Source organism: Lontra canadensis, unplaced genomic scaffold (assembly GCF_010015895.1).
Source record: "Lontra canadensis isolate GAN:19392208 unplaced genomic scaffold, GSC_riverotter_1.0 scaffold8, whole genome shotgun sequence".
Taxonomy (NCBI): Eukaryota; Metazoa; Chordata; class Mammalia; order Carnivora; family Mustelidae; genus Lontra; species Lontra canadensis.
Window position 1 is genome coordinate 11,623,887 of NW_022631002.1, and position 12,568 is coordinate 11,636,454.

The window sequence follows — 12,568 nt, forward strand, 5'->3', positions numbered from 1 at the left end:
TCTTTTATTCAGGTTTTTCCTTGAGCCTTTTGGCAGAACGTCCACACTTTTTGCCCTGAGGTCTCTTGCTGTCTTTGCTTGATTAATTCCTAAGTAACGAGTAACTGCTGGTGGTGGTGGTACAGGCTTTTCTGTATTTCTCTCTCGTCAGTTGCTGGTTCTGGTTTGTTGGAATTATTATGGAGTTGGTCATATGGTCTGCACATGATGACCACTTTGTCCCGGCAGGTCCCCTCCCCACGCTCCCGTGTTTTCCTCTTGGCTGGCGGGGCAACAGGACCCTGGGGTTGGAGCAGGGAGGGTGTGCATCCTGTTTTCTTCCCAGAACCTGCTGGTCATCATTGTCACTATTGCTGTCCTCCCCAGCGTTGGTGTGGGTTGTAGCGTGACTTTGTAGTGGTTTCCAAGAGTTTGTGGAGTGCCATCCCTGGAGTGTAGAGGGTAGCTGCATTCTGGAGGATTCTGAGATAGTGTCCAGGCTTATTTGAGAGACGCTGGGATCAGCTGGGCGTCTCTGCTGGAAGCAGGAGGGGCAGAGGCCCCAGAATCTCCTCAGACCATCCTTTCTCAGTGCCAAGATGAGCTGCCTCCGGTGGCAGCTGGGCGGTCTGCTGAGCCTCCGGCATCCATCCTCATGCACCCCTGTGTCCTCTCTCCCCAGAACGTGCTGGCCAAAGCCCTCTATGACAACGTGGCCGAGTCCCCAGATGAGCTCTCCTTCCGCAAGGGCGACATCATGACCGTGCTGGAGCGGGACACACAGGGCCTGGATGGCTGGTGGCTCTGCTCACTGCATGGGCGCCAAGGCATTGTGCCCGGAAACCGCCTTAAGATCCTGGTGGGCATGCATGACAAGAAGCCAGTAGGACCCGGACCTGGCCCACCTGCCACTGCGGCCCAACCCCAGCCTGGCCTCCACACCCCAGCTGCCCAGTACACGCCCATGCTTCCTGCCACATACCAGCCCCAGCCCGATAGCGTCTACCTGGTGCCCACCCCCAGCAAGACTCAGCAAGGCCTCTACCAAGCGCCTGGGCCTAGCCCACAGTTCCAGTCTCCCCCAGCGAAACAGACATCGACATTCTCAAAGCAAATGCCCCATCACCCTTTTCCCAGCCCAGCCCCAGACCTTTACCAGGTGCCCCCAGGGCCTGGCAGCCCCGCCCAGGACATTTACCAGGTGCCACCTGCTGCTGGGATAGGGCATGACATCTACCAGGTTCCCCCATCTATGGACACGCGCAGCTGGGAGGGAACGAAGCCACCAGCAAAGGTAAGGCTGTCTTGGCTTGAGCGGGCAATCCATCCCCAGGCTTTGGTTCTGGGCCCAGGCCAGACCTTTGGGGTCTCGAGGGCTCCAGCAACAGCTGCATGTTTGGTCTGGGCGGGGACAGGAGGTGAGTGTTTGGGGACTGTGTTATCTGGCTACTGAAGATGGACAGGCAGCTCCCAGAGAAGAGATCCCAGCTGGCCTCGGACTGTGAGGTGGCCTTCAGCAGACAGACCCCAGTGGGAGGGTGTCCCCAGCAAAGGATGCACTGTCCGTCAAAGGCCTGGAAGTCCGGAAGGGGTGGGCCAGCAGGACTGGGCAGATGAACCCTAAACAGTGGTTGGGGGCGGGGGTGCGGTGGTCAGCCCAGCGGGGGGCTTGATGCTCCAGATCAAGCAGACCCCTGCCTGACGGTGGGCGGTTTTGAGAAGGGACTTGCCCACACCATGTTCTAGTGATGTTATTCGGCCCACAGAGGGCAGGGTACAGGGCCCAGTGGGGTGGGGGGGGCACCCAGGAGAGCAAGGGGTCCCTGGGGGCAGCACTGGAAGGAAGGAGCTCAGTGTGGCGGTTGGACAGGCACGGCCAAAAATCCATAGGAGCAGATGGAGTCAGAGACTTAGCTTTCTCACATGTCACCATTTGGCTGAGGCAGCACCTCCACAGGTCTCAGCATACCCCACCCCAGTCCGTCTTGTTAACGCCACCGTCCTCAGCCCGGGGCTTGCATCTCCCAGGCCCGGATGGCTGCCGCGTGAGCTCCAGCCAGCGAGTCGGCATCCCGGCCAGCAGGGGAGGGAGGCACACGGAGCGGAGAGGCCGGCCACCTTGTGCCGAGGGGCTCCCATGAGTCCTCTGGGTGTGCAAGTCCGCTCCTTGGGTGGGCGTGGACCACATCTTCCCGCTGTTCTTGGCTCCACAGGCGCCCGGGCTGTGGGGAGGACACTGCCTGTGGGATTGCCGGAGGAGGGCCTCTCAGAGGTCACCGTGTGGGCTCTTGCCAGGGGATGCTGGGCGGGGGGATAGGGCTCTCGGGGCAGCACCCTTGGCTCCACACCGGCCTGTCTGTGCATTGTACCCCCAAGTCCATCTGCGCGTGAGAAGGAGGCTGACCGAAGAGGGAGCCCCTAGCCCACTCTCGGCCGAGACAGGAGCAGCCTCTTTTCGCCTTTGGCCTGTGTCTTTCCGTGCCCACGTCCCTTGAAGATTTAGGGAGTGGAATTTCTGGGAGCCCAGAAGCAGAGGAGGTGTCCCATATACTTTGGAGGACCGGGTTGCCACACCCGCTCTCCCTGTCCCCTCCATGGCTGTTCTTCATTCCAGCTCATCTAGGAGGACCTTGAGAAACCCAGCCTGTGCCAGCAGGGAGGGCCCTCAGCCCGCCCAGCCCCCGCTGCCCAGCTCAGCCCTCTGCAGAGGGGAGACCCCAGCAGCCAGCATGCCCCAGAAGCCCTGGCGGGTGAGGCCAGGTGCTGGGGCAGTAGCTGGCCCGTGGGAGAAGCTGCTGAACTTGGAGCATCCGCTCTCTGCCGCCCAGACCAGTCCTCGTGTTTATGCCATGCCTCCTCTCGAGCCACCGTGCCCGGAGAGACAGTGGCTGAGTGGGCGCCCCCCCATGGCCCTGAGCCTCTGTCCTCAGGGTGTGTCCAGGGCTAATGGGGTCGCCTGCCCTCGGGGCACAGCATGGCGACCGGGAGACTCGGCCAGGGATCAGGCTGACTGGCTGAGGTGAGGCGCGTGGAACCTGGTCACCAGGGTCACTAGCTCACACTTCCTGCCCTACTTGCTCCTTCAGCTGCCTGGCCAGTGGCAGAAGCACCCCGTGCTGGACTGGAAGAGCCCAGACAGGCCATTCCCAAGGTGGCTTTAGGGAGAGAAGCAGAGCCCTGCCGGGGAAACACCTGCCCCGTGGGGAGGCCCAGGGAGCAGTGCCCAGCTGGAGAGCCTCAGGACAGGCCAGAGTCCATCCCCTGCACACTCACACTCAGTCACACTCAAACACACACACAATCCACGCTTCACACACACCCTGGGGGAGCATGCCCTTTCCCTCTTCCACTTCCCTCCCTAAACCGACAGGCTGGTCCTGGTGCCCTAGTCCTTCCAAGCACTGGAAGTGCGTGGGCCGGGAAACAGCAGCGGGAGCATGTGCTGGGCTGTGGACCTGATCCCACAATTTGGCTGTGGGTTCTGTGACCCTCCCAGGTGAGGCGCTGGCTCTCAGGTGACATCTGGGCTCAGCTGGCTGGGCCCAGTGGTAGCACTGCTCGGGACTGTGTCCCGAGGGCCCTGGCCTGGGTTGCCTGGGTTGCCCTCCCCGTGAAGCCTTGTTTTTCCTGGTCTAGGCAGCCTCGAGAGCTTTTGCTTTTATGTTCTGATCATGAAAGCAGTGCTCATTTGTCTTAGAAAACATATACTCTATGAAAAAGTCTGGAGACGGGCACCTGGGTAGCTCAGTTGGTTAAGTGTCTGCCCTTGGCTCAGGTCCTGATCCCAGGGTCCTGGGATCGAGCCCCCGCTTTAGGCTCTCTGCTCAGTGTGGAATCTGCTTCTCCCTCTCCCCTTGCCCCCCGCTCGTACTCTGTTTCTCGCTCTCTCAAATCAGTAAATTAAGTCTTGAAAAGAAAAAGCCTGGAGAGGAGATTGCCCAGTCAAGAGGTGATCAGTGGAAATCTGGGCACATTTTATCTTTGCATATTTTTTATCTGTCTTAAACAGATTTGTATGCAGACTTTTGCATTTTTGAGACTGTAAGTCCCACAGATGTCAGAAGCATTTTCTTGGGTCTTTAAGGTGATTGTAATGGGCACCTCAGATTTGTTGTGTTGTCCCTCCCCTTGGGGCAGGCTCCAGGACGTTTCTGATCGCACGGGTCTGGATTACAGTGAGGCAGTAAATGTCTCGGTACAGGCCTCTTTGCCCACATTTCAGGGTTGTGCTTTCATAAACCTTGTGCTGCTCCTCAGAAGTCTGGGAAACAGAGGCTCTTAGTTCGGGGCAGAGGTGAGGTTGGGTGAGGAGGGACCCTGCCAGGACTGTGGGTGGGGTGGGAGGCCCTGCTCCCCAGGAAGCCAGGGGCGAGTGATGCCGCTGGCCAGGGAAGGGTCAGCCAGGAGCCTGGGACCCAGTGGCATGTGTGGCTGGGGAGAGAGGCACCCCCACACCACTGTATTAGCACCCTCCAGGCTGGGGTAGCTGGAGGACGCTGACGGCAGAAGCAGATGGGGCCCCCAGAGAGGGATGTGTTTTGTGAGGTCGCTTGTGGGGGAGTGCCTCTGGGTTAGGAGCCGCAGCTGTGCTGAGGGGACAGCTGTGGTGCTGGGTCAGGCGCCTGGGCAGACACAGCTGAGCTCAGTCCTGTACCTCCTGGGAGCCCAGGAGCTTGGAAGGGACCCGTCCAGCACGTCCCTCAGTCTGGGTAAGAGGTTAGATTGTCACCTACTCAGTCCCACAGCACTCCAGCAGTGCTCCAGAGGAAGATGCCGAGGCTTCTAGAGGGGAGTGGGCCAGAGCCAGAGCCACCCTGGGTCACATGGGGTGATGTCCATTCTGCAGAAGGGGGGAGACCAGTAGCTGAGCGGCCCGGAGGGCGCCGGCTGGCCCAGGTAGAAGGCGGCAGAGTGTGTGGCCTTTCCCAGTGGGGTCTCTGGGCTCACCCCTGCTCTCTGCATACGCCCAGCCCAGCTTGGGTCTCGTGTGTATCTTTGTTCTCTCTCTGTTGAGATTTGTCTGTGTGGGAGCTTGAGGGCCTTGGGTCAGGAGTTCTGTGTGTCCTCCCGGGCTCTGGCTGTGTCACCAGGACCTCGGGGACCTCAGGGACCTGCTCATGGGGCCTCAGGTGCAGAGTGGGGCAGCCTGTGATTAGCGGGCTCAGCAGTTCCCCGGAGAGTAGGTTTCCCTGACAAGCTTTTCCTCACCGGGGGCTGCCCTCCCGCTTCCTTCTGACGGAGAGCACTTGCTGGCCCGTCCAGCTGCTTCCTGTCACGGCTCGGCTGCAGCAGCGGATGGCAGGCTGCCGACGGCCTGGGCCCGGGGTCCGGCCCCAGCGCCCCTCTGCCGGTTCTCCCCACTGTCTCTGTCTTCGGGATGCACTGTGGGGCTCTTCATGGGGCATCTGCTGTCTACAGGGCCTGGAGACGCCTCAGGTCTCACCCCAAAGCTCTGCCAACCTGCCACGTCCCGCCAGCCCCCGCCTGCCCCGCCTGTCCTGTTGTTGGCAGGTTCTAGCGGCTAAAAATAGCTCTGGAGGAGACTCAAGTCTGGGGCTCAAGGAGGGAGATGAGTCTGGGGAGGGCCGCCAGCTCCGCTCCCAGACACGCTGGGGGTGGGGTGTGGTGGGCGGGGAATACCCACCCCCCCAGGCACTAACCCCAGCAGCTAACTGTCTGCGGTGCTGCCTGGGAGGAAGGCACAGGCCTCATCAGTGGAGGCCGTGCCAAGCCGGGGGCTGTGCAGAAAAGTGCCAGTCCCCACACCCCAGGCCTGGGGTGCTCTGCTGCTTCCAGAGTAACCAGTGCTTGCAGATCCACAGGACACGGGCGTGCGGGGCCGGCTGTCAGTGCCATGGGGCCCGCTGCAGGCCCAGGATGCAGGGTTCTGGGAGCACCAAGCCCGAGGGCCAGGCCTGCTGCCCCCAGGGATGTGTGGGGAGGGCCTGAGTCAACTCTGTTCCAGACATCCCCTTTGACTAGGGAACAAAAGGCCTTTCTGTCCCAGAGCGCTTGAGCAGGGAGCCTTCTGGGGGAGGCGTGCCCTGCCCTGCGCTGGGTTAGATCCTGCCAGCCCCTCCCACTGGGCCGTGGCTCCTAGACCCCAGACCCCACTCCGGCCCCCGGTCCCCGCAGGGCCAGGGTGCTTGCCAGGAAAGAAGAGGCTGTCGTGGGGCGCTTTCGGCAGCCTGCTGTCCTGGGTGCCAGGCCAGGGAAGGGTACCAGGGAGGGGAATGTGTTGGCCCCTTCTCAGAGCCAGCGTCCCCTGACTTAGGTCTTACCCTTTTTGGGTTAGAGATGGTCTGGGTGGCCCTTTGGGTGTGGTATGCTAGGGAGTACAGGGTTCTTGGCTCTAGTCTTGACCCCTCCCTCACGCCCATGCCTAGCTTTCCAGCAGGGCCCAAGAACGGCCCTGAGTGGGAGTCCTTGGTGGGCCTGCCTTCAGGAGTCTTCCCAGGATGTGCTCAGTGGCTGAGGGCAGGGGCACCAGCTTCTGGAGGCACCATGCCCCAGCCATTGGGACCTCCTGCAGGCTACCTCTAGGTGGGCACAGCCTGGCACCATCGTCTCTGTTTGTCCCCCCAAGTTGGGAGGGGTCAGCTAGGAGGTGACATCAGGCACGCCATCTCAGTCCAGGGCAGACCCTCCTCTGGGACTTCCCAGGTCATCCAGCTGTAGACTACTGTCATTTCCTGGCCAGAACCAGACGACTCTGGACAAACCCTGGGGGTTCGTGTGCTCTCCAGATGCTGTATCACATCGAAGAAAGGGTAAAGAACACAGAGGATGAGAATACCCTTGTCTCTCACTGGCCTCCAAGCCCACCCTTGGAGACCGCCCCCGTGTGTAGACTCTCCCTGGGGACCTGAGGGTGGGTCCTGGAAGATGGTTTCCAGGCTGGTGGTGACAGGTTGGTGACAGATGGCTCTTGCCCACAGGTGGTGGTGCCCACCCGTGTGGGCCAGGGCTATGTGTTTGAGGCCTCCCAGCCAGAGCAGGACGAGTATGACATCCCCCGCCACCTGCTGGCCTCGGGGCCCCAGGACATCTACGACGTGCCCCCTGCTCGGGGGCTGCTGCCCAGCCAGTATGGCCAAGAGGTAGGTACTGGGTCTAGGAGTTGGAGGCACCTTGGCCCAGCCCAGCTTAGGGAGCTGGGCTACCCCTGCCCCGGCCAGGGTTGTCCTGGGGTTGGTGCTGTGGTGGTTCTGCTCTTCCTGTACCCTCTGGTGGCCCTGGCACTGGCACCCGTGTCACCACACCTTTTCTGCCTTAGGTCTACGACACGCCACCCATGGCTGTCAAGGGTCCTAATGGCCGGGACCCATCACTGGATGTATACGATGTGCCCCCCAGTGTGGAGAAAGGCCTGCCGCTGTCCACCCACCACGCGGTAAGCAGTCGAGGAGGGGGCCTGGGCCTGGTGTATATACAGGGCTGGGTGTGACAGAGAGTGGGCCAGGGGTGGGGACCCATGTCTGCAGGCCCCGGCTCTGCCCCTCAGTCTGTGACAGAAGTGCGGACTGAGCGGTCCAGCCTCCACTTCCTCATCTCTACAGAGACCCCCCTCATGGGCCTTTCGCGGGTTCTTGAGGGGATCACACAGGATATTAGCAAGGAGACCACAGAATCCGTTCTTCAAAGCAGGACCCTTCTGAGAGTGAGCGGGGACCAGTAACTATGAGGGGGCGTCAGGAACACATCGTCACTGTCCTGGGTGAACCAGGGTGTTGTCACTCTAAATACAACACACAGGTCAGCCAGGTTCCTGGCGCACAGCAGAGACCACAGGGGGTGAGGGGGGTGAGGTGGTGTCACAGCTGTCCTCTCAGCACGTGTTTGTAGTTACACAGTGAACAAACTCCTGTAATCCTGGTCATAAACCTGTGAGTGGGTTCTCCCCTCTGACAGCTCAGCAGACAGGCACAGAGAGGTTGAGTCACCTGCCTTAAGTCACATAGCCAGTAAGCGGTGGAGCAGGGATTCTGAGCTCAGGGCTGGCTCCAGAGTTGGGCTCTTAACCGTAACCTGTGTGGGTAGGAACCGGGACACCGGGTGCTGTGTCTCTATGAGTGGCCCAGTCCCGCGCCGGGGGCTCCATCTGGGCGGGTGGGTAGGCAGCCTTGACCCATCCTCTGCCTGCCAGGTGTACGATGTCCCTCCGTCCGTGAGCAAGGACGTGCCCGATGGCCCGCTGCTCCGTGAGGAGACCTACGACGTGCCCCCCGCCTTCGCCAAGGCCAAGCCCTTCGACCCGACCCGCCACCCGCTGGTCCTGGCCGCGCCGCCCCCGGACTCGCTGCCAGCCGAGGACGTGTACGACGTGCCCCCGCCCGCTCCTGACCTCTACGACGTGCCCCCCGGCTTGCGGCGGCCCGGCCCCGGCCCCCTCTACGACGTGCCCCGCGAGCGGCTCCTCCCCGCCGAGGCGGACGACAGCGTGGCCGACGACAGCGTGTACGCGGTGCCGCCGCCCGCGGAGCGAGAGCCCCCGAGCGAGGCCAAGCGGCTGTCGGCCTCCAGCACCGGCAGCACGCGCAGCAGCCAGTCGGCCTCCTCCCTGGAGGCCACCGGGCCGGGCCGCGAGCCGCTGGAACTGGAGGTGGCGGTGGAGGCCCTGGCGCGGCTGCAGCAGGCCGTGAGCGCCACCGTTGCCCAGCTGCTGGACCTGGCGGGCAGCGCGGGCACCGGCGGGGGCTGGCGCTGCGCCCCCGAGTCCCAGGAGCCGCTGGGGCAGGACCTGCGGACCGCCGTGGCCGCCGTGCAGGGCGCTGTCCACGAGCTGTTGGAGTTCGCCCGCGGCGCCATAGGCAATGCCGCGCACACGTCCGACCGCACGCTGCACGCTAAGCTTAGCCGGCAGCTGCAGAAGATGGAGGACGTGTACCAGACGCTGGTGGCCCACGGGCAGGCCCTCGAGGGGGGCCGCGGAGGCGCGGGGACCACTCCCGAAGACGTGGACCGCCTGGTGGCCTGCTCGCGGGCTGTGCCTGAGGACGCCAAGCAGCTGGCCTCCTTCTTGCACGGCAACGCCTCCCTGCTCTTCAGACGGACCAAGGCCCCCATGGGGGGGCCAGAGGGGGGCGGCCCCCTGCACCCCAACCCCCTCGACAAGGCCAGCAGCATCCAGTCCCGGCCTCTGCCCTCACCCCCTAAGTTCACCTCGCAGGACTCCCCAGATGGGCAGTATGAGAACAGTGAGGGGGGCTGGATGGAGGATTACGACTACGTCCACCTGCAGGTAAGTGCCAGCCCTGTCCCAACTCCCAGGGTAGCCCCCTGGGGAAGCCTGCTGGCCTCCTCAGGTCTCTAAGTTTGCTACCCCTGTCGTGGGCACCTTGATCCCCTCCACACTGAGTCTTCTTGTGGCCAAAAGAAGAATTTGGGCTCCATTAGGCCTCAGTGAGTCCTTGCGCCCACTCTCTGACCTTCCAGGCCAGATGCAACCCCCGCCCAGACCCATTCCTCTACCCGCCTCAGGCCTTTGGGCTGACGTGGCCATGTCATCAGAGGCCCTGCAGTGCCAGCCAGGAACGGCCCTTGAGCACTTGCAGGGGCTGAGCTGCTCCAGTGAGCAGGACAGAAGCAGTTCTCTTGTGTGTGGGGAGAGGGATTTTGAAGTATAAGCAAAAACAAAGATTGTTACAGGCCTTGGGAAAGAAAGAAAACGAGGAGATGGGAAGGTGGGCCTCTGAGCGCAGAGACCCGGGTGTCAGCCGAGTACCCCAGTAGGGAGCATTTCAGGTTGAGTCAGCAGGTGCCAAGGCCCAGTGGTCAGGGATGGATGAACAGGCCCTGTATGCCAAGGGGAAGGGTTTGAATGTGATTCCTGGTATGGGAGCCAGGGCAGGGAGGATGGCCTGGCCACCTGGAGGGGCCTGCAGTTGGTGGAAGGGGCCTGGAGAGCATCTTCCTGGGAGGCTGTACTGCTGTGGGCCTGGTGCCTGTAGTGCGAGCCTGGGTCTGGCATGCAGTGCCACCTGGTGGCTGCCGACTAGGCCTTGCGCTCCCCCAGGCTAGTGGGGCTCCTGACTCAGTCCAGTCCTTGTGCCTTGCCTCCAGGGGAAGGAAGAGTTTGAGAAGACCCAGAAAGAGCTGCTGGAAAAGGGCAACATCATGCGGCAGGGGAAGGGCCAGCTGGAGCTGCAGCAGGTAAGCATGCCTTCTCTGGGCTGGGGCCGCCGGCCGGCCGGGGAGTCCAGCAGCCCCTCTGGAGCCTAGCCTCCCACGGCCCTCCCTGCCACAGAACTGTCTCCGTGCGTCTGTTGGATTTCTGTATGTTATTATCAGAGTGATCGTGGTAGACATGGGAACACAGAGAAAAGTGTAAAAAGGCAGGAAACAAGGCCCCTGAGGCAGTGGGGGTACCCTGGGGCTGGTTTGTAGCTCTGCTCCTATGTCCAGAGGAGCCTCTATGTTTTCGTGTTCTTGAGTTTGTGAGTGGGAATATCCACTTTTTTTTTTTAAGATTTTATTTATTTATTTGACAGACACCACAAGTAGGCAGAGAGGCAGGCAGAGAGAGAGGAGGAGGCAGGCTCCCCACTGAGCAGAGAGCCTGATGTGGGGCTTGATCCCAGGACCCCGAGATCATGACCTGAGCTGCAGGCAGAGGCTTTAACCCACTGAGCCACCCAGGCGCCCCAGAACATCTGCTTTTATTTCAGAATTGTCCCATGGCATTATACATTCCTCCTCAGTTGTCTTTAAAGGTCACGTGACATTTCTCGATTATTAAATGCTTACATCGTACCTAGTTTCCCTGATTATAATGGTACTGCTGTACTTGTGTGCAGAAACAGAATTTCTTCATACTTTGGATCATTTCCTAAGGGTAGGAAAGGGATTTTTAAAATAAATAAATAAATAAATAAATACATGAATAAATAAATAAGGTACTTTTATTCTGATTAAGAAGATGGGGAAAAAAAGTACAGACGAGCACGAAGTAAGCACAGAAAAATCACCCATCAGGTTTTCCGCACCCCACACTCCACCCCCACCCCGGGCATGGGGAGAATGGCAGAGCCAGGAGAGCTTCCCAGCTCCACCCTGTCCCCTGCAGAGCCACCATTGGCCCAGCTATAAGATACGGACCATAGTGGGTCTATCTCAGGGTCAGTGTGAGAATTAAGGGAGGAAAGTGCAGGAGCCTGGCCCATGGAACATACTCCATAAAGGGATAAAAGTTCATAATTAGAGATATCAGCCATCCATCCATCCATCATCTGTCTGATGTATGGAATCTCCACTGATTTAAGAAATGGACATGCACTTTTTTTTTTTTTTTTTTAAGATTTTATTTATTCATTTGACAGAGAGAGAGATCATAAGCAGGCAGGGAGGCAGAGAGAGAGAGGAGGAAGCAGGCTCCCTGCTGAGCAGAGAGCCCGATGCGGGGCTCCGTCCCAGGACGCTGGGATCATGACCTGAGCCGAAGGCAGAGGCTTTAACCCACTGAGCCACCCAGGCGCCCCATGGACATGCACTTTATCAAACTCTGTCTTCTCTGGACTGTGCCGGCATTTATTTATCTGGTCCCTGTTGGTGGGCCATTTCCAGTATTCCCAGAATTACTTCGTGAACAGCACTTCACCGACCTGCTTGATCCCAAAGGTAAATTACTAGAAGCTGGAAGACGAGATAGGAATATACATGAGAAGCTCTAGAAAGGTCGAGTCCCCTTCGGCCAGGGACCTAAAGCACCAGTACGGTACAGGCTCATCAAATGTAGACACGCATGTCGGTTGTCGCATTTCCACATCAGTGAAAAATCTGGAGCCTCCCGCCCCAGAATATTGCTTGAATAAATAAAACACAAACAATACAGTAAAATCTTAGGTAGCTATTAAGAATTGTCAAAGAATAGGGGCGCCTGGGTGGCTCAGTGGGTTAAGCCTCTGCCTGTGGCTCAGGTCATGATCCCAGGGTCCTGGGACGGAGCCCCGCATCGGGCTCTCTGCTCAGCAGGGAGCCTTCTTCCTCCTCTCTCTGCCTGCCTCTCTGCCTACTTGTGATCTCTCTCTCTGTGTCAAATAAATGAATAAAATCTTTAAAAAAAAAAAAAAAAGAATTGTCAAAGAATGGAAAAGAGTTTGAACTGAAAGTGAGGGTGCATCCTCTCCCTGACTCAGGGGGCCAAATGGTGAGTCTCCCCAGGTTGCCGCCGATTGTTTCGGGGATGAGGAAGGGGCAATTCCATGTTGGTTTTGCTAATTAAATGAAGGCTTGAAATCTTGGATGAAACAGAACTTGTCTGTGCCTGAGCCTGTGCACAGCTGATCACAGCCCCGCAGGCCCCTAGTCAGTCAGCTCAGTCCACACGGGTACCTTGCATGGCAGGGGCTGCCGGTCGAGGAGAGCCTCTCTGCCCCTGCACTGACACAGGCCAGCTGGCGGCGGGCCCATGCCCTCTGGCTCGGGGCGGGAAGGACGGCTGTAGAACAGTCGGCGGGCGCTCAAACACCATGGGTGTGAACTGCATGGATCCGCGTAGAGCTGGATTTTTGTTTTAATAAGTACATTGGAGAAGTATTTTAGAGACTAAGACAGTTTGAAAAAACATGCAGATGAACCACGTAGCCTAGAA

The 12,568-nt window shown here is 59.6% G+C and overlaps 1 protein-coding gene across 2 annotated transcripts in view; it reads left to right on the forward strand.

Annotated features, from left to right (window-relative positions):
• The window catches only part of BCAR1 (BCAR1 scaffold protein, Cas family member), a 36,818-nt gene that overhangs the window by 21,753 nt on the left and 2,497 nt on the right, over positions 1-12,568 (forward strand). For both annotated transcript variants that reach the window (XM_032853947.1, XM_032853946.1), the window contains exons 2-6: positions 662-1,273; positions 6,918-7,079; positions 7,256-7,372; positions 8,126-9,220; positions 10,042-10,131. In XM_032853947.1, the coding sequence (XP_032709838.1) occupies positions 662-1,273; positions 6,918-7,079; positions 7,256-7,372; positions 8,126-9,220; positions 10,042-10,131 (2,076 nt within the window). The remainder of the gene's footprint in view (positions 1-661; positions 1,274-6,917; positions 7,080-7,255; positions 7,373-8,125; positions 9,221-10,041; positions 10,132-12,568) is intronic.